The 20,459-nt window shown below is 46.4% G+C and overlaps 1 protein-coding gene across 8 annotated transcripts in view; it reads right to left on the bottom strand.

Moving 5' to 3' along the window:
- LOC140426675 (2-5A-dependent ribonuclease-like) overlaps positions 1-20,459 on the bottom strand; it is an 81,594-nt gene that overhangs the window by 31,077 nt on the left and 30,058 nt on the right. For all 8 annotated transcript variants that reach the window (XM_072511762.1, XM_072511763.1, XM_072511765.1 and 5 more), the window contains 3 exons: positions 14,171-15,859; positions 11,152-11,327; positions 7,169-7,386 (listed from right to left, as the gene is read on the bottom strand). In XM_072511762.1, the coding sequence (XP_072367863.1) occupies positions 7,169-7,386; positions 11,152-11,327; positions 14,171-15,830 (2,054 nt within the window). In that variant the 5' untranslated portion in view covers positions 15,831-15,859. The remainder of the gene's footprint in view (positions 1-7,168; positions 7,387-11,151; positions 11,328-14,170; positions 15,860-20,459) is intronic.

Raw genomic sequence — 20,459 nt, 5'->3', positions numbered from 1 at the left:
CAAGAAGTCCATGGTCGCAACTCCCTCTTAATGCATGGCAACTGAATGAGATGACACCTCAGCAACACAAATGCTAGCTTGTATATAAGTACACAGTATTGACGGAATGGGGAATTAATCAGATTAATTGCAGTTCCTCAATAGCTCTCTATTGTAAAACCTCATTGCAGCTTAATATTAACTGCAGCCCAAAAATGGTGTAGGTGCTGAGGGGATCAATTGAAAGACAGTACTTTTTAAAGGATTGTCAACAGATTTTTGATTGTGCCTCAGTGAAGCACCTTGGGATATTTTGGATATTAAAGGATCTATGTAAACACAACTTGCTGCTGTATTTGTAGAGAAGTACAAAACATTTAACCGGGTCCATGGTTCAGACTGCTCCATCACCATTGCTGGAGATGTACTGTCGCACCGGCAGGACATACCCTCCAGAGTGGCATAGAGTCAGAGGATATCCCAGCATTGATTCCGCATCTCTTTAAGTCACAGAGCACCAGATCAAACAGTGGCAAGGGACCCTCCTACTGATTACCAGTGACTGCCTCCCCCCACACCCTCAGCTGATGAATCAGTCAAACACCATTTGGAAGCAGTACTGTGGAGAGGAAGTCAATAGAGTATATTCTGCGTGGAGAACTTCAACACTTATTACTAAGAAGAGCACTGAGACGAGTGACTCACCTCCAGACTGCCCAAAGCTCGACCACCATCTCCAAGTCAGGAGTGTGGTGCAATACTCTCCACTTGCCTGGATGAATGCAGCTCCAATAACACTCAAACTCAACACCATCCAGGACAAAGGAACTGTTTGATCTGCACTACATCAATCATCTTAAACATTCACTCTCTGCACGCACAGTAGCAAAGGTGATAACCATCTATAAGATGCACTGGAACAACTCACCAAGGTTCCTTAGGCAGCACCTCCAAACCCTCTACCAGGGTTGCAGACACATGGGAACACCACAACCTGCAAGTTCCCCTCCAAGCCACTCATTATACTGATTTGGAAATAGAGCACCGTTCCTTCACTGTCACTGGGTGAAAATCCTGGGACACCCTCACTAACAGCACTGTGGGTGTCCCTACACCACATTGACTGCAGCGGATTAAGAAGGCAGCTCACCACCACCTTCTCAAGGGCAATTAGGGATGGGCAATAAATGCTGGACTAGCCAGCGACGGCCACATCCAATGAGGGAATAAAAACGCTTCTTTCGGCTTTTGAGAAACCAATAAACAAGGGCGTGACATTGGTCTGTATCAGCAACATGAAATGACTTTCTAGTAAAGCATCAACAGACCTTTCACATTGCTCAGTTCTTCTTTCCACTGAACTTCTAACTCTCAGATACTTGTCTCCTAATCTCACTTTCCCTTCTACTTGGTTGTAAATTAAAAATCTTGGCAATATTTTCCAAGTCAATGGTGTTTAACTAAAGCACGTCCATGTAAGAGAGTCACCAAGCAAACCAATAGGAAATTCAGAAAAAACCTCTTCACCCAGAGATTGGTGAGAATGTTGGGAGGTTAGCTGAGCTCAGTTGGCTGGATGGTGGGTTCGTGATGTGGAGCGATGCCAACAGCGTGGGTTCAATTCCCATGCCGGCTGAGGTTATTCATGAAGGCCTCGCCTTCTCAACCTTGCCCCTCGCCTGAGGTGTGGTGACCCTCAGGTTAAATCACCACCAGTCAACTCTTTCTCAAAGGAGAAAGCAGTCTATGGTCCTGGGGACTATGGTAACTTTCACTTTCAATTTCGGTGAGAATGTGGAACGTGCTTTCACAGAGAGTGGTTGAAGTAAATAGGTTGGATGCATTCATGGGGAAGCTGGACAAATATCTGAGGGAGAAAGGAATAGAGGGTTGGGATGATAGATTTAGTTGAGGGAAGATAGGAGGAGGCTTGAGTGGACCATAAACACCAGCATGGACTGGCTGGGATAAATGATTGCTTCTGTGCCATAGCCCATGTGTAAAATAAATGTTGTGACAGTGTATACCACCAAGCTGCTGATTAGCTACCAGCCTGTCGCTGGTTTAGATCAGTTTTATCATCACAGCACTTTGTCCAAGACACTATCAAACCTGGAGAGAAGGTAAATCAAGAAGCAACAATTAGGTTTTAACTTTCCTCAGATTGTAAGGTGACTTGAGGAAGAGAAGGAGTTCCCCCTATGGAGAGCCTGCTACAAGGGGCTGTAATCATTCTTTGTTTCATTGCCATGTCTCAGTCCTGACTCAGTTGGTAGCATTCCCCCCCTTGGAGGCACTCAGAGTCAGATTGAAGACCCAGTTCAGGGTTTGAATTTACAAATCAAGGCTGACATTCCGGGGCAGCAGTGAAGGAGCGATAATATGGGCGGGATTCTCTGGCATGTTTCTCGGCGGCGGCAGGCAGCCCCCCTGTTGGCCAGCGGTGGAATCCTCTGGTCCTGCCGCTGTCAACGGGAGTTCCCATTGAATCCACCCCATGCAGATGGAAAACCATGGCGGGCGAGCGCCATCGGCTAAACCGGAAGATCCTGCCGGCCTGAACAGCCGGAAGATCTCAATCATTGTCACTTTTGGATGAAATTCTAAACCCAGATCCTATGTGCTTGCTGCGGTGGATGTAAAAGATCCCCGATGGTGGCTATTCTGAAGAAGACCAGGGGAGTTATCACTGGTCCAACTTATACCAATACTTATTGGTATAAGTATTGGCCAATACTTATCCCTCAATCAACATCACAATTGGCTGCTACATTATTACATTGCAACAGGGGCTACACTTCAAAAACATACAGCGCCCTGAGCGGTCCGAGAATCGTGAAAACACAAATGCAAGTTTTTCTTAAAGGACGGAGAGGATTTGAGGAAGGGAAAACTGTGTAGGCAGGTGATTTGGAGTTTAGAAGGAATGAAGTGCAAAGATTGAAACAGAGAAGGCAATGGTGTGCGAGGCGGGCAAAGTCACGGACCAGAGGACAAGTACAATATTCAAGTGCTGTATGGCCTTGAGGTCAGCAGAGGATCAGAGCCTTTGAAGGAAAACAAAGTGTCTGACGCAAGAAGGGAGCCACAATTCTTGGAATGTCTTCAGCACAGGGGAGATGGGGGGAAATTACACTTGAGAATGGAGCAGACATTGCGAGACGAGAATGAAGGGTAATAAGTGGAGGGTTACAGATGAATGTGAGAGAGTTGCAAAGAAACCGTCAACCAGGATTAAGCTTTTGATCACCTCGAAGGGCATGGGGCAGATCACGCGATGCTGTTCCACCTGGTACAGCACATTGTGTGATGCAGAGGGAACGCAAAGTGAAGGCCGTGAATGATTGCGCAATGTTGATATTAGCTGGAGAGGTGTAGAAGCCAGGTATTTCGAATACAGCTAGTATAGGTAAAAGATAGCTGTTTAAGCATAAAAATTAAGCCCTAATTTTAAATACTCATTTAAAACTAAGAATTTCAGCACACATAAATTCAGGTCTTCAATAGATACATGAAACAGCATAAAATTCCATCATAGATTAAAACAGCACAGTTGCAAGACAATTTGACACTGCTTGTGCTAATTGTCAAGGACAAGGGCTGAATACCATAGCAACATGAAGGCACCATTGTTCACAATGGTGATAACAGCTAAGTCAATAGAAGACCATGATGTGGAGATGCCGGCGTTGGACTGGGGTGAGCACAGTACGAAGTCTTACAACACCAGGTTAAAGTCCAACAGGTTTGTTTCGATGTCACTAGCTTTCAGAGCGCTGCTCCTTCCTCAGGTGAATGAGAAGACCAGTTTTTGTTGGTAAAGATTTAGCGGAATATCACATTCCATAACATGTAGACATGAAACAATTAAAAGCTAATGTTGCACATTGAAGATGGACGGCTTGCCATCAAATCAAATGTGTTTGAGTCTAACCCAAGCCAATTAGGATTATATTGGGGTGTGATTAGATGATTTAAGACAGACATGAAAGTGTATAACTAAAAGGTTTCCCCCCGCCATCTTTAGTCTTTGTGTTGTTGTGTTGTCTTTTTGTTAGTTAGTGTCGTGTTGTCTTTTCCGGGGTGTTAATCTGTGTCAGTGATGCAGTGTACTTTTGACTTTGAGTTTGAGTTTAGCTGAAGATTATCTCTCTCTCTTCATGTTTCATTGCCAGACTTTGACCTTTTAAAAGTTACTTTCGAGCTGTCTGCCTAAGCAAAAAAGATAATGTCTGTAATTCTCTGAAAGCTTCGAATTGTCTACGAATTGCCTTTTAAATTACTTTCAAATTGTAATCAAGCAACTACAAATAAAACAATTCTTTTTGGCACCTGAGAAGTTTTAACTGCAAATTTCTGCTGAGTCCCAGTATTCGCAAAGTGCTACTGGTAACCGAATAGCAGAAATGATATAAATTCCTTCAACTTTACACAGTCGAATAATACTAGGAATCCAACAACTTGGCGTAGTCCAGAAATATATTAGATCTTTCAACTTGTCGTAGTGCCCCAGGACTTTGATTCATTAACTAAGCTTCCCCCAACTTGGCGTAGTTCGGCAGGCTAAGATTCCCTCAGTTGCAGATTTCAACAAGAGGGCAGAGATGTTTGAAGGTCAGGACAATAAAAATGGGAGTTTTCTGTACAATGCAAGCCTCTTGTCCCCAGTGTATGGTTTCAATATACTGACTAGCAGCCTCTCAGCAGTGCTGCAGTACCATCTGATGTTGACATCATCGAACAGGGAGAATGTGAGGACTGCCTAGTACAAGGAGTTAGCAAATAGGTGTTCCTGCCTCAGCTTAAATCCATCCCAGAATGTTGGGATGATAGTCTTCCCACCTCAGTGAATTTATCAAATGAGTTTTGTCAGCCCTCACGGGACAGAAACTCTGAAATGACGATTAGCACTCCGAGAATGCCACAAAAGTGTGGGAAAGTGACGTTTCTTCTGGAGTTCAGGTACACTGTTCAAATGAATAAAAAAGAAAAACATGCATTTATATGGCACCTTTCACAAGTTCAGTATGTTCCAAAACACTTGACCGCTAACAGAGTAGTCACTATTTGAATGTCTGAGGGCAGCACGGTGGCGCAGTGGTTAGCACTGCCGCCTCACGCGTCGAGAACAAGGTTTCGATCCCAGCTCCGGGTTACTATGCGTGTGTAGTTTGCACATTCTCCCTGTGTCTGCTTGGGTCCCACCCCTACAACCCAAAGATGTGCAGTGTAGGAGGATTGGGCATACTAAATTGCCCCCGAATTGGAAAAGAAAATTGGGTACACCAAATTTATTTTAAAAACTACTGGAATGTCTGAAATAACCAATTTCGATACAAGTCCCACAAACATAAATTAGATGAACGACCAGGTGATCTGTTTTGCAGATTAAGTGATCAATGTTGGTTTGAAAATTGGAGAACTCCTCGTGTCGTCATTGAATATTCCTGTGGAATCTTTTCTACCCACTTGAGAGGGCAAATTGGGCCTTGGCTTATGCTTTCATAAGAGGGTCAGTGCAGCACACCCTCAGTACTAACCCTCCGACAGTGCAGCACTCCCTCAGTACTGACCCTCTGACAGTGCTGCACATCCGCAGTACTGACCCTCTGGCAGTGCAGCACTCCCTCAGTACTGACCCTCTGACAGTGCAGCACTCCCTCAGTACTGACCCTCTGACAGTGCCACACACCCTCAGTACTGACCCTCTGACAGTGCAGCACTCCCTCAGTACTGACCCTCTGACAGTGCCGCACACCCTCAGTACTGACCCTCTGACAGTGCAGCACTCCCTCAGTACTGACCCTCTGACAGTGCAACACTCCCTCAGTACTGACCCACTGACAGTGCAGCACTCTCTCAGTACTGACCCTCTGACAGTACAGCACTCCCTCAGTACTGACCCTCTGACAGTGCAGCACTCCCTCAGTACTGACCCTCTGACAGTGCAGCAGTCCCTCAGAACTGACCCTCTGACAGTGCAGCACTCCCTCAGTACTGACCCTCTGACAGTGCAGCACTCCCAAAGTACTGACCCTCTGACAGTGCAGCACTCTCTCAGTACTGACCCTCTAACAGTGCAGCTCTCCCTCAGTACTGACTCTCTGACAGTGCAGCACTCCCTCAGTACTGACCCTCTGACAGTGCAGCACTCCCTCAGCACTGGCCCTCTGACAGTGCAGCACTCTCTCAGTCCTGACCCTCTGACAGTGCAGCACTCCCTCAGTACTGACCCTCTGACAGTGCAGCACTATCTCAGTACTGATCCTCTGACAGTGCAGCTCTCCCTCAGTACTGACCCTCTGACAGTGCAGCATTCCCTCAGTACTGACCCTCTGACAGGCCGCACACCCTCAGTACTGACCCTCTGACAGTGCAGCACTCCCTCAGTACTGACCCTCTGACAGTGCAGCACTCACTCAGTACTGATCCTCTGACAGTGCAGCACTCCCTCAGCACTGACCCTCTGACAGTGCCGCACACCCTCAGTACTGACCCTCTGACAGTGCAGCACTCCCTCAGTACTGACCCTCTGACAGTGCAGCACTCCCTCAGTACTGACCCTCTGACAGTGCAGCACTCCCTCAGTACTGACCCTCTGACAGTGCAGCACTCCCTCAGTACTGACCCTCTGACAGTGCAGCACTCCCTCAGCACTGACTCTGACAGAGCGGCACTGCCTCAAACTTAGAAACTTACTGACCAATCCACGGCGACCGGCTTCAGAGAAGAAGCTTTACTACACAGATAGTCCTCATATGTCTAATCTGGGACTGCTCGATTCTCAGAATGGCTGTGTGAATATTCCCTGTCACAGCATTAACATCCCTTCAGTGTTAGAAATGGAGAGGGTGGGTATGTTCTTGTGGTGTCGCAAACATTACCTGGACTTAGGATCAGTTATGTGATGTAGAAATTCTTCCTGATGTAAATGGGCAGTACTGCATTCGGTCACCTAATCATGAAATTTGCTCTCAGCACTGAACAATCTCTTCTAACTGTTATGAAGAATAATGCACCCATAGTGTGGAACAATAGAGAGCTATCAGTAGCATGCTGACACCTCTCCTTTTAGAGCACGTCAGAATTCAATCGGAAATACTACACTTCTCAAGCAGTTTTTCAGGCACAATTAGGAATTCTGGAAACTCAAATTTTTCTTAACATTCCCTGGGCTAATTGGACTCACCCTACATCTTTCCACAGCAACGGATGTTGCTTGATCTTGGTTAGTGTAGCTCTCTTCTCCGCCGGCACTAACAAGCGTTCAATGAAATCTCTGGCTTCAGCATTTTCGGATTGGCAAAGATCATCATCGAGAGAAGGATTATTCTCACACAGATCCTCCTCACTGCTATAGGGATCCTTCCCGCCAGTCATAACATAGTGCAATAGCCATCCGAGAGCCTATTCAGTCAAGAAAACCACATTAGACCCAACATGTTGTCCAAAGGTATGTAGGTTAAGTGGGGTTATGGGGTTACGGGGATGGAGCAGAGGAGTGGGCCTGGATGGGGTGCTCTTTCGGAGGGGTGGTGCAGACTTTTTAAAAATAAATTTATAGTACCCAGTTATTTTTTTCCAATTAAGGGGCAATTTAGCGTGGCCAATCCACCTAACCAGTACATCTTTGGGTTGTGGGGGTGAGACCTACACAGACACGAGGAGAATGTGCAAACTATAGACAGACAGTGAACCGGGGCCGGGATTGAACCCGGGTCTTCAGCACAGTAGGCAGCAGTGCTAACCACTGTACCATCGTGCTGCCCAGGGTCAGTGCAGACTTTATGGGCTGATTGGCACTGTAGGGATTCTATGATTCAATGTTGTCAAGTGAAAAGGAAATCCAGTTAAATCCCAGCTCCACAAGTGTGCAGCACATAAATTTATATAGAATTCTGTTTTCCTCCCCCTCCCCATTCTATTTATAAACGCTTGTTTTCCATGGAAAATTTCCAGCACAGAGGAGACCATTCAGCCCATCCAGTCTGTGCTAGCTGTCTGAAAGACCTGTCCCAATTTCCAGTCCGCTTTCTACGACGTGTGCAATTTTTCGTTTGCAAAAGTTTATTTTTTGCCGGTAAGGTTATTCTATGTCTTAACAACTTTTTGCACAATGCTTCCCAGCCTCTTGGTTTCTCGTTTCTGGTCTGCACCAGGGAATCGTAGAATCCGTACAGTCCTGAAGCAGGCCATTTGGCCCATCAAGTCGGCACCAACCCTCCCGAGTTCAGCATCATTCCTGTAAGCGGGCCCCAAGGCCCCGATGATCAAGAACTTGCCTATACTGCCCATACAATAGTGCGGTCCGGGGAATGAGGCTGGAAGAATGAAACCACCTCCTCCCCATTGTGTGTCCTGGCTTCTGCACTGTCACAAGTTCGCTCATGTACATTTCTCCTGTCTTCTGGAAGGTAGCACAATAAATACCCAAGGGAGACTAGGCTAATTGTAAAACAACCAGTTGCATGTAATATATAAATAAACAATTTACTGTTTCAATAAATATTCATAATGTGTCCAGTAACACAGGGAACATTAAAACATCAAAGTAAAAACCGCATTACCTTTCTTATGGCTGTATGGGTAATGTCACTGGACTAATAATCCAGAGGCCCAGGCTAACGCTCTGGTCACAGGTTCAAATCCCACCATGGCAGCTGGTGGAATTTAAATTCAATGAATAAATTTAAAAGCTCGTCTCAGTAATGGTGACCATACAACCATTGTCAATTGTCGTAAAAACCCATCTGGTTCGCTGATGCTGTCCTTACCTGGTCTGGCCTACATGTGACTCCAGACCCACAGCCACTCGGGTCAACGGAAATTAGGGATGGGCAACAAATGCTGGCCTTGTCAGCGATGCCCATTTCTCATGAATGAATACATTTTTAAAATAGCCAAATTCATTTAAAACAAAGACCAGCAAATTCCTGATACTGGTCAGCCTGAAATTGATGGGATTGTGTTTATTCCTCCTTGGCCATTTTGAAACTCCAACTTTTTAGACTCAAGTGTCCCACCCCAGACTTGAAGCCATTGACCATTCCCCAGTTCTGCCCATCAGGGATCAGCCACTTGACCTGCCTCGCAAACGTGTCGCTATCTTCTTAGGTACGAGTCCCCTTACAGCTCACTCTCTCTGCTTTCAACCCTACTTCAAGCAGCACTCACCAGACACTGATACTGTTTCATTGCTCTGTCACCTAGATCAGGACACTGAGGTCAAGTGTAGCCATCACCACTGCTGCTGAGGTACAAGTGGTGTATCTATACCTGAAGTTTTTTTTGATAGAACAGACCAATTCATAGATGATACCAATTAGTTGCACATAAGGTATTGTCATCCTGACACAACACAACATATATAGTAATAGAACTATACATAGTCTCCATCCTTTTTTTACTTTACTTTTGTAACAAGGTGTTGTTCTGCTGCAGTGGTATCTCAGTGATGAGGAGCTTGAGACTGGTATGTTTAAATTATTGTTCGTCCTTAACTAGTTACAGTATCCAGGTTACAGACATGCATTGTGCTACTGCAATACAGGTTGCTTCCAGAGTGTTCTCTCAGAGTTTATTACCCTGTGACTCTATACATCATACCGTGGGCTGTGCTATTCTCCAGCCCCATGTTAAAGATCGCTCTGCCGACCACCTTTACAATTCTATGGCATGCAGGCACATAATACAACAGTTTCTATTGCCTGAATTCTTTCTAAACATCATCTGTAGTGAGTCACAAGTTCTGTACCTCCTTATGGGGCGGGATTCTCCCAGCCCTGGGCTGGAGAATCCCCGTGACCGGGCCACGGCGCCCCGATGCCGGCACGTGATTCTCCACAGAGCGGAGAATCGGCGCCGACGTAGTTGGCGCGGCGCCGGTCGGGGTCCACTCTACGGTCCCCCCCCTGCCGATTCTCGGCCCAAATGGGCCGAGCGGCCGTGAAAAACAAACAAAAACCCGAGTCCCGCCGGCGCCGTTCTAACCTGCTCTGAGCCGGCGGGATCTTGCCGTTGAAGGGTTGGGTGGCAGCCTGTGGGGGGGGGCGCACCGATGTGGCCAGACCCACCAATCAGGATCCACCGATTGGCGGGCCGGCCTCTCTCGCTGGGGGCCTCCTTTCCTACGCGCCGGCACCTGTAGTCCGGCGCCATGTTGCATTGGGGCCGGCGCGTTGAAGGAGGTCACTGCGCATGCACGCGTTGGCGCCATTGAGCATGCGCGGATCCCGCGGTGCACAGTTCGCGCCGGGATCGGCAGCTGGAGCGCCGCGAACCGCTCCAGCGCCGTGCTGGCCCCCTGTAGGAGTCAGAATTACTCCTGGCAGCGGCCCGTTCACGTCGTAAAATGCGACGGCGTTTACGGCGGTGTGGACACTCTGCCGCGGGATGGGAGAATCCCACCCAGGGTTCACAGAATAGAATTTACAGTGCAGAAGGAGGCCACTCGGCCCATCGAGTCCGCACTGGCACTTGGAAAGAGCACCCTACCCAAGCCCACACCTCCACCCTATCCCCACAACCCAGCAACCCCACCCAACACTAAGGGCAATTTTGGACACTAAGGGCAATTTATCATGGCCAATCCACCTAACCTGCACATCTTTGGACTGTGGGAGGAAACCCACGCACACATGGGGAGGATGTGCAGACTCTGCACAGACAGTGACCCAAGCCGGAATCGAATCTGGGACCCTGGAGCTGTGAAGCAATTGTGCTCTCTCAGATCTCAATGCCCACGTCCGGAATGTGTTTGAATACTCTCCACTTGCCTAAATGAGCGCGGTTCCAACAACACCCAAAAAACGCGACACCATCCAGGACAAAGCAGCCCACTTGATTGACACCCCATCCACCACCTTAAACATTCACTCCCTCCACCATCGATGAACAGTGGCAGCAGTGTGCAACATCTACAGGATACACTGCAGCAACTCACCAAGGCTCCTTCGGCAGCACTTTCCCTCCACTGAGGATTAAAAAGAAATGCCCCAAACAATCAACATCCTGTTCCTCACAACAGCTTTAAACATGAACTTGGCATCATCTGATCGAATCATCACCACGTGATTTATCCCGTTTGCTCTTCTCAACATTAGTTGCAAGGCTGACGATGACCCCTTACCCTCGATGTCTCAGAGAGAGAAAAAGAGAAAGCGGAGTGTGGACCTGTAAATCCGCCTTGAGAAGCTCATCGGCTCCGAACGTTGCTGTTGGGGAGTGTTTCAGTTTCTGCAAGATTTCAGACGCCTCCCAGGTTGCCTTGCAGGATATGGCCACAGCTGGATTCTTACCACAATTCACACTCTTATCAAAGTCTGCCAGACGAAAATTTCCTTTAACATCTGTGGAAAATTAAACCAATATTTACCAGCAGACGCACTACAAAAACAGTCCAAATCAATCTTAAATGCAACCATTTACTTTCAAAGAAAATCTGGATTTTCTTTTTTCAAATCCATCAGAGTTGAAGTCAACTTGCACTGCAGACACTTTTCAGGATTTCAGGAGAAGCTGTTTAAACACATGAGGGAGAAATTAATAGTCGACAATCCTAATTTGGTGATAGGCTGGGAGGATGTTCATTTGGAATACAGGCCTGTTTCTGAGCCCCCTCCAATATGATGTAGTTCTCTGAAATTGGAGTAGTGATGAATGGTTGTGCCTTGGGACTGGAGGAAGGTTTATCGTGGCGTTCTCCTGTGGTCGGTGTTGGGCCATCTGCTCTTCCTGAGACATGTTCATTAGCTGGACCTAAGTACAGGCTCAAGACAGGTGGGTTTCCTCCGGGTGTTCTGGTTTCCTCCCACAGTCCAAAGATGTGCCGGTTAGGTAGATTAGCTATGCTATATTGCCCCTAGTTGGGATTACAGAGATAGGGCGGGGGATTCGGCCTGTGCGGGGTGCTCTTTCAGAGTGTCGGTGCAGATTCGATGGGCCGAATGGCCTCTTTCTGCACTGTAGGGATTTTATTCTATGATTTTATAAGGATGACACAAAACTTAGAACTTCAAAAGGTGGTGGAATGAGCTGACAAGTGACAGATGAAGTTCAATGTGAAGTGATTCATTTTGATAGGATGGACAGAGAGTGACAATATAAAATAAAGGGCATAATTCTAAAGGGGGCGCAGGAGCCAGAAGTACCTGGGATAAATGTGCATAAATCATTGTAGGTGGCAGGACCGCTTAAGAGCGCAGGTAATGAAGCATACAGCAGCCTGGACTTTATTAACAGGAACATCGGGTACAAAGCAAGGCGGCCATTTTGAACCAATACAAAAAATGCTGGAAAAACTCAGCAGATCTGGCAGCATCTGTGGGGACAGAAAATAGAGTTACCGTTTTGAATCTGTATGACTTTCTTCAGAGTCATATCGGAATCGAAATGTTAACGCTATTTTGTCCTTCCACAGATGCTGTAAGACCAACTAAGTTGTTCTCACCATTTTCTGTTTTTGTTTCAGATTTCCAGCATCCGGAGTATTTGCTTATAGTAAAGTTATGTTAACTTGTATAAAGCACTTGTTCAGCCTCAACAGGAGGATTGCGGCAAGTTCCAGAGACCACACTTCATGAAGAATGTAAATGCATTAGAGACAGTACAGAAAAAATTCACAAGAATGGTTCCTGAGATGAGGAACTTCAGTGATGAAGTTAGATTGGAGAAGTTGGGATTGTTTTCCTTGGAGAAGAGAAGGTTGAAAGGAGATTTGATGGAAGTTTTCAAAATCATGAGGGGTCTGGACAGAGTAGGGAGAGAGAAACTGTTTCCATTGGTGGAAGGATCAAGAACGGTAGGGCACAGATTTAAAATAATTGACAAAAGACACAAAAATTATATGAGAAGAAACATTTTTACACGGCGAGGGATTCGGGTCTGGAATATGCTGCCTGAGAGTGTGGTGGGGCAGGTTCAATTGAAGAATTCGAAAGGGAATTAGATAGTTATCTGAAAAGGGAGAATGCACAGGGTTACGGGGAGAAGGCTGGGGAATGGAACTCAGTGAATTGCTCATTCAGGGAACCAGCACAGGCATGATGGGCCGAATGGCCTCACCCTGCACTGAAACCATTCTATGATTCTGTGGAGAAATTTATGTTAGTTTTGCACAGATGTAAAACACAGATAATTAAGTTCGCTTGTTCTTGTGAGTCACAATTCCTTCTGCTCTAGAGACTGTTTCCAGCATTTCATGTGGTGTAAAGGCAGCAGCACTGAGGGGAACAGGTTTGGTTGTTTCTTACTTGATGGGCGGTATCCTCCGGCCTGCCTGTTTCGTGGCGGCGGGAGGCTGTGCACCGCTCGCTGGCGGTGGAATTCTCTGTCTGCCGATTGTGAATCTGAATTCCCATTGAGGTTTGCACATTTTCTCCGTGTCCGCGTGGATCTCACCCCCACAACCCAAAGATGTGCAGGGTAGGCGGATTGGCCACGCTAAATTGCCCCTTAATTGGAAAAAGATAATTGGGTACTCTAAATGTATTTAAAAAAAAGAATTCCCATTGAAGCCACCTCACGCCACTGGGAAACCTGTGGGTGGGGATGCGTTGCCGGCGGGACCAGAGAACCCCGCTGCCAGGGATCATCCGGAGAATTCCGGCTGGTATCAATTGAAACTTGAGCCAAATCAATGCAGACTGAGCACCCTTTCTTTGTGGTGCTACAGATTAATGATGTGACTTGGGTTATGGCAAGGTAGACCACATTTAACAAAAGGCTACGGTCCATAGCCCATCTTGGGAAAACTGCTGTCCTGAAGGAAGTTAATGCCATCGAATGGAGTAATTTTACGACTTGATTTAAAAAAAAAAAACAGAATCCCATCAGAGATTCCAGGGCGAGTGACTGAACGAGCTGGACGCACAGTATTGTTCTTTTTCGACTTTTCCCCAACACTGTGACTTGATCTCACCGACATACTAAAGAAATAAATTCCACTCATCCACTCAAGTTGTCTGAAAGTGACTGTCAATGACGTCCTTTGGCAGTGTCATCACTCCTGCATTCAAAATCATGAGGGTTTTGGATAGAGAAGGTAGGGGCGAAGCTGTTCTCCCTCGTGGAAGAGTTGGGAATGAAGGGCATGGATTTGAAGTGATTAGTTGAAACAAAAAGCAAAAGCAATGGGAGGAGAAACTCAGAATCTGTTACCGCCCAAAATATATGAAAATGGATGAGGAATTACCTCTGAGGATATTTGTTGGATGCAAATCCCGGTGAGCAAATTGAACTCCATGCAAAATCTGAAGGGCTTCAACCAACCGCTTCATTATTTTCGGGGCCCCCTTCCGAATTTCCTCAGGACAATTGGTCACACATTCCTCAAGATTATACTCGTAGAGATCCAGGCATAAATAATCACAAAACTCGTCACTTTCCCAATGCAGGAGGTTAGCAAACAGACTGCTGTCATTGATGGTAGGGTCTCTGAGGCAATCCATTTCCTTTTTGGCTTCTTCGCTGCGCTTCCTGTGACATTTCACTGCAACCTCAATCTCATTGTTATAGAAACCAAGGTAGACTTCCGTCACATTGCCTTTAGTGATCTTAAAATCCGGCATTCTGGATAGTTTCAGTTTCCCAGTGGGGGCACGGTGCACTTCCTGCAGTTTTCCCAGAGCCTCATGCCAGCGCGTACTTTGCTCCTTCCATCTTGAAGGAGTTCTTCTGTTGGATGTTATCTCTGCCCCGTATTTCATCAGCACATTTCTTGTTTCATTGTCATAGTTCCTTTTGGCAATCATTAACGGTGTATTCCCATTCCAGTCCCTACAGGAAGCATCAGCTCCTTTCTCACACAAAGCTTTTGTCAATGATGTGTCTTTATTTTTGACTGCTGCTTGTAAGGCTGTCCGCCCTGAATTATCTTGTGCATCGATTTCAACTCTTTGATCCTCTAGCAGTAGTTTAACCACCTTTGCAATCTTCTTTTCCACTGCAAGGATCAAGGGCGTTTTTCCATTGTTATCCCTAACATTTAGATTGTGTGTATGTTGCATCAGCTGTTCCAGCACAGAGATTTGCAAGGTGTTGCTGGTCAATGCAGTATTGAGGGGTGTGTTTTCATTTTTGTCTTTGGTGTTAACATTGGCTTCAAATTCTAACAGAATCTCCACAATTGCCTGATTGTCATTCTCCAAGGCGTGGAGTAGCGCTGTTTTGCCAAGGTTATCAAGTGCATTCACATCTGCACACATTTCACCCAACAAGATTGCAACAATGTCCTCATGGCCTTTCACCACGGCATCAATCAGGGCAGTCTTCCCACCTTTGCCCACCTTCTTTTGGGCATCAGGGACTTCCCTGTGCATGTTCACGTCAGCATTCTGCTGGAAGAGGAAGCGTACGGCGTCCTCATGACCGTACTGTGCTGCTTCCATAAAGGCAGTAAAACCATTGTAGTCTGTCTGATTGACATCTGCACCCAGTTTTAGAAACATTTTGAGCAGATTCACATTGCCAGCTATGGCAGCAACAATGAAAGGTGTTGCTCCATTTTTCTTCCTAAGCCTTGGACAGGCCCCATGTTGCAACAGTAAGTCAACAATGTTTTCATACTCTCCTTGAACAGCATTAAGGAGCGGTGTCCAACCATAATCTGACATCTGATAGTTCACGTCTGCTTTATTACTCAAAAGCAACTTGGCCACACCTTCATGACCTTTGCATGCAGCAAGACACAAAGCTTTGCCAAACGTATCGGTGTCGAAATTCTCCAAAGCTTTGATTAATCTTTCGACTTGTGAGAGATCAGGATTGTTAGACTCACAGAGATCTTGAAGCTGTTCACCAAGTTTTGTTCCATCTCGAGCTTCAACCAATCTTTTCTTTTCTTGTTCTGTCATGCTCTTCTTGTTGAAGTTCAATTTCTTTTCTATTCAGAAAAAAAAAAAATAATAATAATTGCATGGTAATGGGTAGACTGGCTTCAGAACATCTACCATAATCTTCTAGACATCCAAGTGATCTTTCAGTTCACATTAACAATGTATTTGTTTTTAATCAAGCCATTTGTTTGTCTCCAATCTACTTTATCCTGGATCCTAACTTGAGTATCTAATTTCTTCAAGGAATAGTCTCCAATACTTCACCCCAATCCTCAAAATCATTGAGCCAATCCCCACGGACTTTCCAACAAATCCTCATGGACCTTAAACAAATCCCCACCGACCTTCCAACAAATCCCCATGGTTGTTTCTTTTTCAATCCTCTTTAATCTGTTGCCTGAATGGTATTCATAAAGTCATCAGCAAAGTGAAGACGTCAGCAAAGCCTAAATGTTAGAAAGGTGAACTCTATATCAGCATAAGCAACATAAACAGCAGGGGTCTGCAGTGAAGAACAGGATGTGCAGTGAGGGAGTGAGCACAGGACTGATTGGACAATTGCTGTTGCTATGCCTTGGACAGACAGTAATTAAGCACAGGCCCATGTGAGGATTTTCCTGAGAGAAATACGACCCAACTCCATCTTCAGGTTTGCCGATGACACGACCGTAGTAGGTCAGATCTCGAACAACGACGAGTCAGAGTACAGGAGGGAGATAGAGAACCGAGTGGAGTGGTGTAATAACAACAGTTTATCCCTCAACATCAGCAAAACAAAGGAGCTGGTCATTGACTTCAGGAAGCAAAGTGGCATACACACCCCTGTCTGCATCAATGGTGCCGAGGTGGAGATGGTGCCGAGGTGGAGATGGTGCCGAGGTGGAGATGGTGCCGAGGTGGAGATGGTGCCGAGGTGGAGATGGTTGACAGTTTCAAATTCCTAGGTGTGCACATTATCAACAATCTGTCCTGGCCCACCAATGTCGACACTATGACCAAGAAAGCACAACAGCGCCTATACTTCCTCAGGAAACGAAGGAAATTCGGCATGTCCACATTGACTCTTACCAATTTTTACAGATACACCATAGAAAGCATCCAGGTTGTTCTTCTTCCAACAGGCATGGGATACAAAAGTCTGAGAAGACGAATTAACAGATTCAAAAATAGCTTCTTCCCTGCTGTTACCAGACTTCTAAATGACCCTCTTATGAACTGAACCAATCTCTCCACTCATCTTCTCTACTGAGTAGTATTACACTATGTATGCTTCACCCGATGCCTATGCCTATGTAATTACGTTGCGTATTTATGTATGTCCTATGTTTTTTCATGTAAGGAATGATCTGTCTGGACTGTGCGCAGAATACTTCTTACTGTACCTCGGTACACATGACAATAAACCAAATCCAAATCCTTGGGTGAATCACGACTCTTTGATAATTCGTGAATCAAGGACATTGATTGATTAGGGCTGTCCTGTGAGTATGTGACTGGTAGCATGAGTATGATCTCTAGAAAAATAAGAGACAAAGAGACATCTGTAGCGAATAACCATCGTAAGGAGCCATGCCCTGGGTCTGGGACCCAGAGAGGACACCGGGGTCCAGCAAGAGGGGGCCTAATCACCTTGCCTCTTAACTTGTGGTATTTAGATCCAGGTCAAAGTTATTTAGGTCCAGGCCGTGAGTTTTGATACCTTTGCAGTACAGAGTTTTAATACTGTGTAGAGATACCCTTGGTGGTATGTATTAGGGGTAATACGGTACACCATGAATGCCGAGGAGCTATTGGAGGTCAGATGCTGGGTCCTGATTGGATCTGCCACCTACTGGGCTCCACCCAGGTAGGCGGGGTATAAGAACCCGGTTTGCTCCCCACAGCTGCATTCTGTGACTGAGCTGCTGGGGAACAAGTCTGCTCAATAAAACCTCGATTGAAGTTCTCTACGTCTCGCCTCGTGTGTGATCGATGGTGCTACATACCCTTTATGTGGTGTTTTAATACTTTTGGGGTAACTTGGTGTAATCTGGGATGGCCACTTCCAGAATACAAAATGGACGCTCACAGAGAATATAGGGAAATGTGGACAATACTAAACAACAAGCAGGCACAGAGCTTGAATGTACATTTGGAAAGCATTCAGCAGACGGAATCAAAACTCTGGGTCAATTAGCATATTGATGGCCCATCTCCGAGGAACAAAGGACTAACACTCAGGTAGCTGGTACTGTCGCAGACATGCTGGCGGCAGTACCCCAATCGAAAGACAAAGCAAGGCCAACGGCCACCTAAGACACGCCCAGCCATCAGGGCACCCACCCCTTTATTGGTTTAGATCGATGACAATGATCGAGAAGCTGCCCAATTAATTGGGACCAAGTTTAAGGCCCGCCTAAAAGTGCGCAAAGTCCCTCCAAGTATAAGAAGGAACCTCCACCAAAGATTCAGTCTCTTGGATTTGGCTCTCAAGCGGAGAGACCCGTCCACCAGCATCACCAGAAGCAAGTACGTTCAAGGTCAACGCTCGCTACCAGAAGGACAACCTTAGCTGTTCTCCTGTTATCTCTTCGAACCCAACAGCCTCAGATCCGAACAACGGCCATTGTTCCTCTGACTAAGTGGGCACCTGAAGTTAAGTATAGGTGTTAGCGTTAGAGATAGTTTAGTTTGTAGTACTGTTGTGCATAAGTGGATCTTACTGTGTGTGTAAATAAATAGTATTGACTTTGAACTAACTAACTGGCGTATTGGCTCTTTGATCGGTATTCGGGTTGAACCTTGTGGCGGTATCAAGAGATACCTGCCGACTCTGAAAGTATACACATAATTAGGATTAAGGAAGGCGACCATATTGACCGCCATATTTATAACCAAATAAATATAGCAACATTGGTAAGGTACAATAAAAGAGATTGCTGTACGATAATTTGAGAGTTTTGTCCATAACGCTAGTTGACTCAAGTTTGAGGGGCAACCAATTGCATCTCTTGCTTTTTAAATTTATTCATAGGATATGAGCGTTGCTGGCAAGGGCAACATTTATTCCTTCCCTTGAAAAGAGAGCACTGTGCTGCCTTCTTGGACAGCTGGAATCCAACTGGTGTAGGCAGACCTTAGGTAGGGTTAAGGAGGTGTGAAGAAGGGAGCTCCAGGAGTTTGACCCAGCAACTGTGGAGGAACAGCAATATACTTCCTAATCGGGATGAGAGAGTGATTTGGAGGGAAATTTGCAGGTGGTTGTGTTTCCAATCCATCTGCTGCCCTTGTCCTTCTATTTGGTAGAAGTCTTGGGTTTGGAAGGTGCTGTCAAAGGAGCTTTGACGAGTTGACATTACCTCAGTACCTGAAGTGCGAAGGACAATCAGGTTCCAGAGCATATTTGATCAGACTTGTCCTTGTAACTATCCATCCAGTTCTTATTTATCCAGAATGTTACAACCTGTTTAACAATGAGGGAAATCTCCATTCCAGGTACAAAAGTCAAAGGAGTACGAAAGTAAATATCACAGCCAAAAAAGGAGAAAATAGCTTTGAAGCACTCTATTATTTAAGATAATCTTTTGATGGGTCTTGCATGGGGCCTCAGTCCCGTATTATTTTCATATCAAAATGTGACCATGTTCTTCAACGATCGGATCAGTCCTGGCAATGGGAAACTGGAATATTAGAGCCAGGAAATTGGGCAAATCATTACGTTCTCTCCACTTCCAGTCAATCCATGTCATTTTCACGGTGGCACAGTGGTTAGCACTGCTGCCTCACAGGATCAGGGACCCGGGTTCAATTCCAACAGCAAGTGACTGTGTGGAGTTTTCACATTCTGCCCACGTCTGGGTGGGTTCCTTTCAGGTGCTCCAGTTTCCTCCCACAGTCCAAAGATGTGCAGTTTAGATGGGGTCACTGGGATAGGATGGGGAATGGGCCTAGGTAAGATGCTCTTTCAGGCGGTCAGTGCAGTGCACTTTGGGGATTCTATAGAACATTCATGACATGCTGCCACACTTGTCGCTTGATACTTTCATTGCAATATTTAAATTCATGCGAATGGACCCTACGGACCATTTAGGATGAGGAGGCTTCGGGGGTTCCTTTACCCACCTGTGGCGATGAAAAGGAACATCCAAATTATCAGAGGATCCTTTAACAGGGTCCTTTGTGCCATTTTTATACATGTAGGGCTGGATTCTCTGCACCCCGAAGCCAAAATCACGTTCAGCGACGGGGCGGATCTGGTTTCCCGCACAACCGGCGCCGGTTCCGCGATTCTCCGCCCCCCCAAAAGCAGCGTACTCGGGAAGTACACCACGTCGAGTATCCACCGCCTCAGGCCATTGCCTGCGGCCTGCCCCGCTATTCTCCATCCCCGATCGGCCGAATTTCCGACGCCGTGTTTCGAATGTGATCCTGCTGTTGGGGAAACTCAGTCCGCGGCCGCCACAGCCGGGGGAGAGCCGATCGGAAGGCAGCGGGGTCTCATTCGGGACTGGGGGCTATGCGGGCGGTCCGGGTCGGGCGAGCGGCCGATCGGGGGCACTACTTTGGCGGTCCAGGTCCATGGGCTGAGTCCGCCATGGAGCAGGGCGCGGCCCCTGGAGGAAAACTGGCGTCAAAAGGCCACAGATTCACAGACCGCGGACCTGGACC

This window comes from Scyliorhinus torazame, chromosome 7 (assembly GCF_047496885.1).
Source record: "Scyliorhinus torazame isolate Kashiwa2021f chromosome 7, sScyTor2.1, whole genome shotgun sequence".
Lineage (NCBI taxonomy): Eukaryota > Metazoa > Chordata > Chondrichthyes > Carcharhiniformes > Scyliorhinidae > Scyliorhinus > Scyliorhinus torazame.
This window is presented reverse-complemented; position numbering and strand designations above follow the sequence as displayed.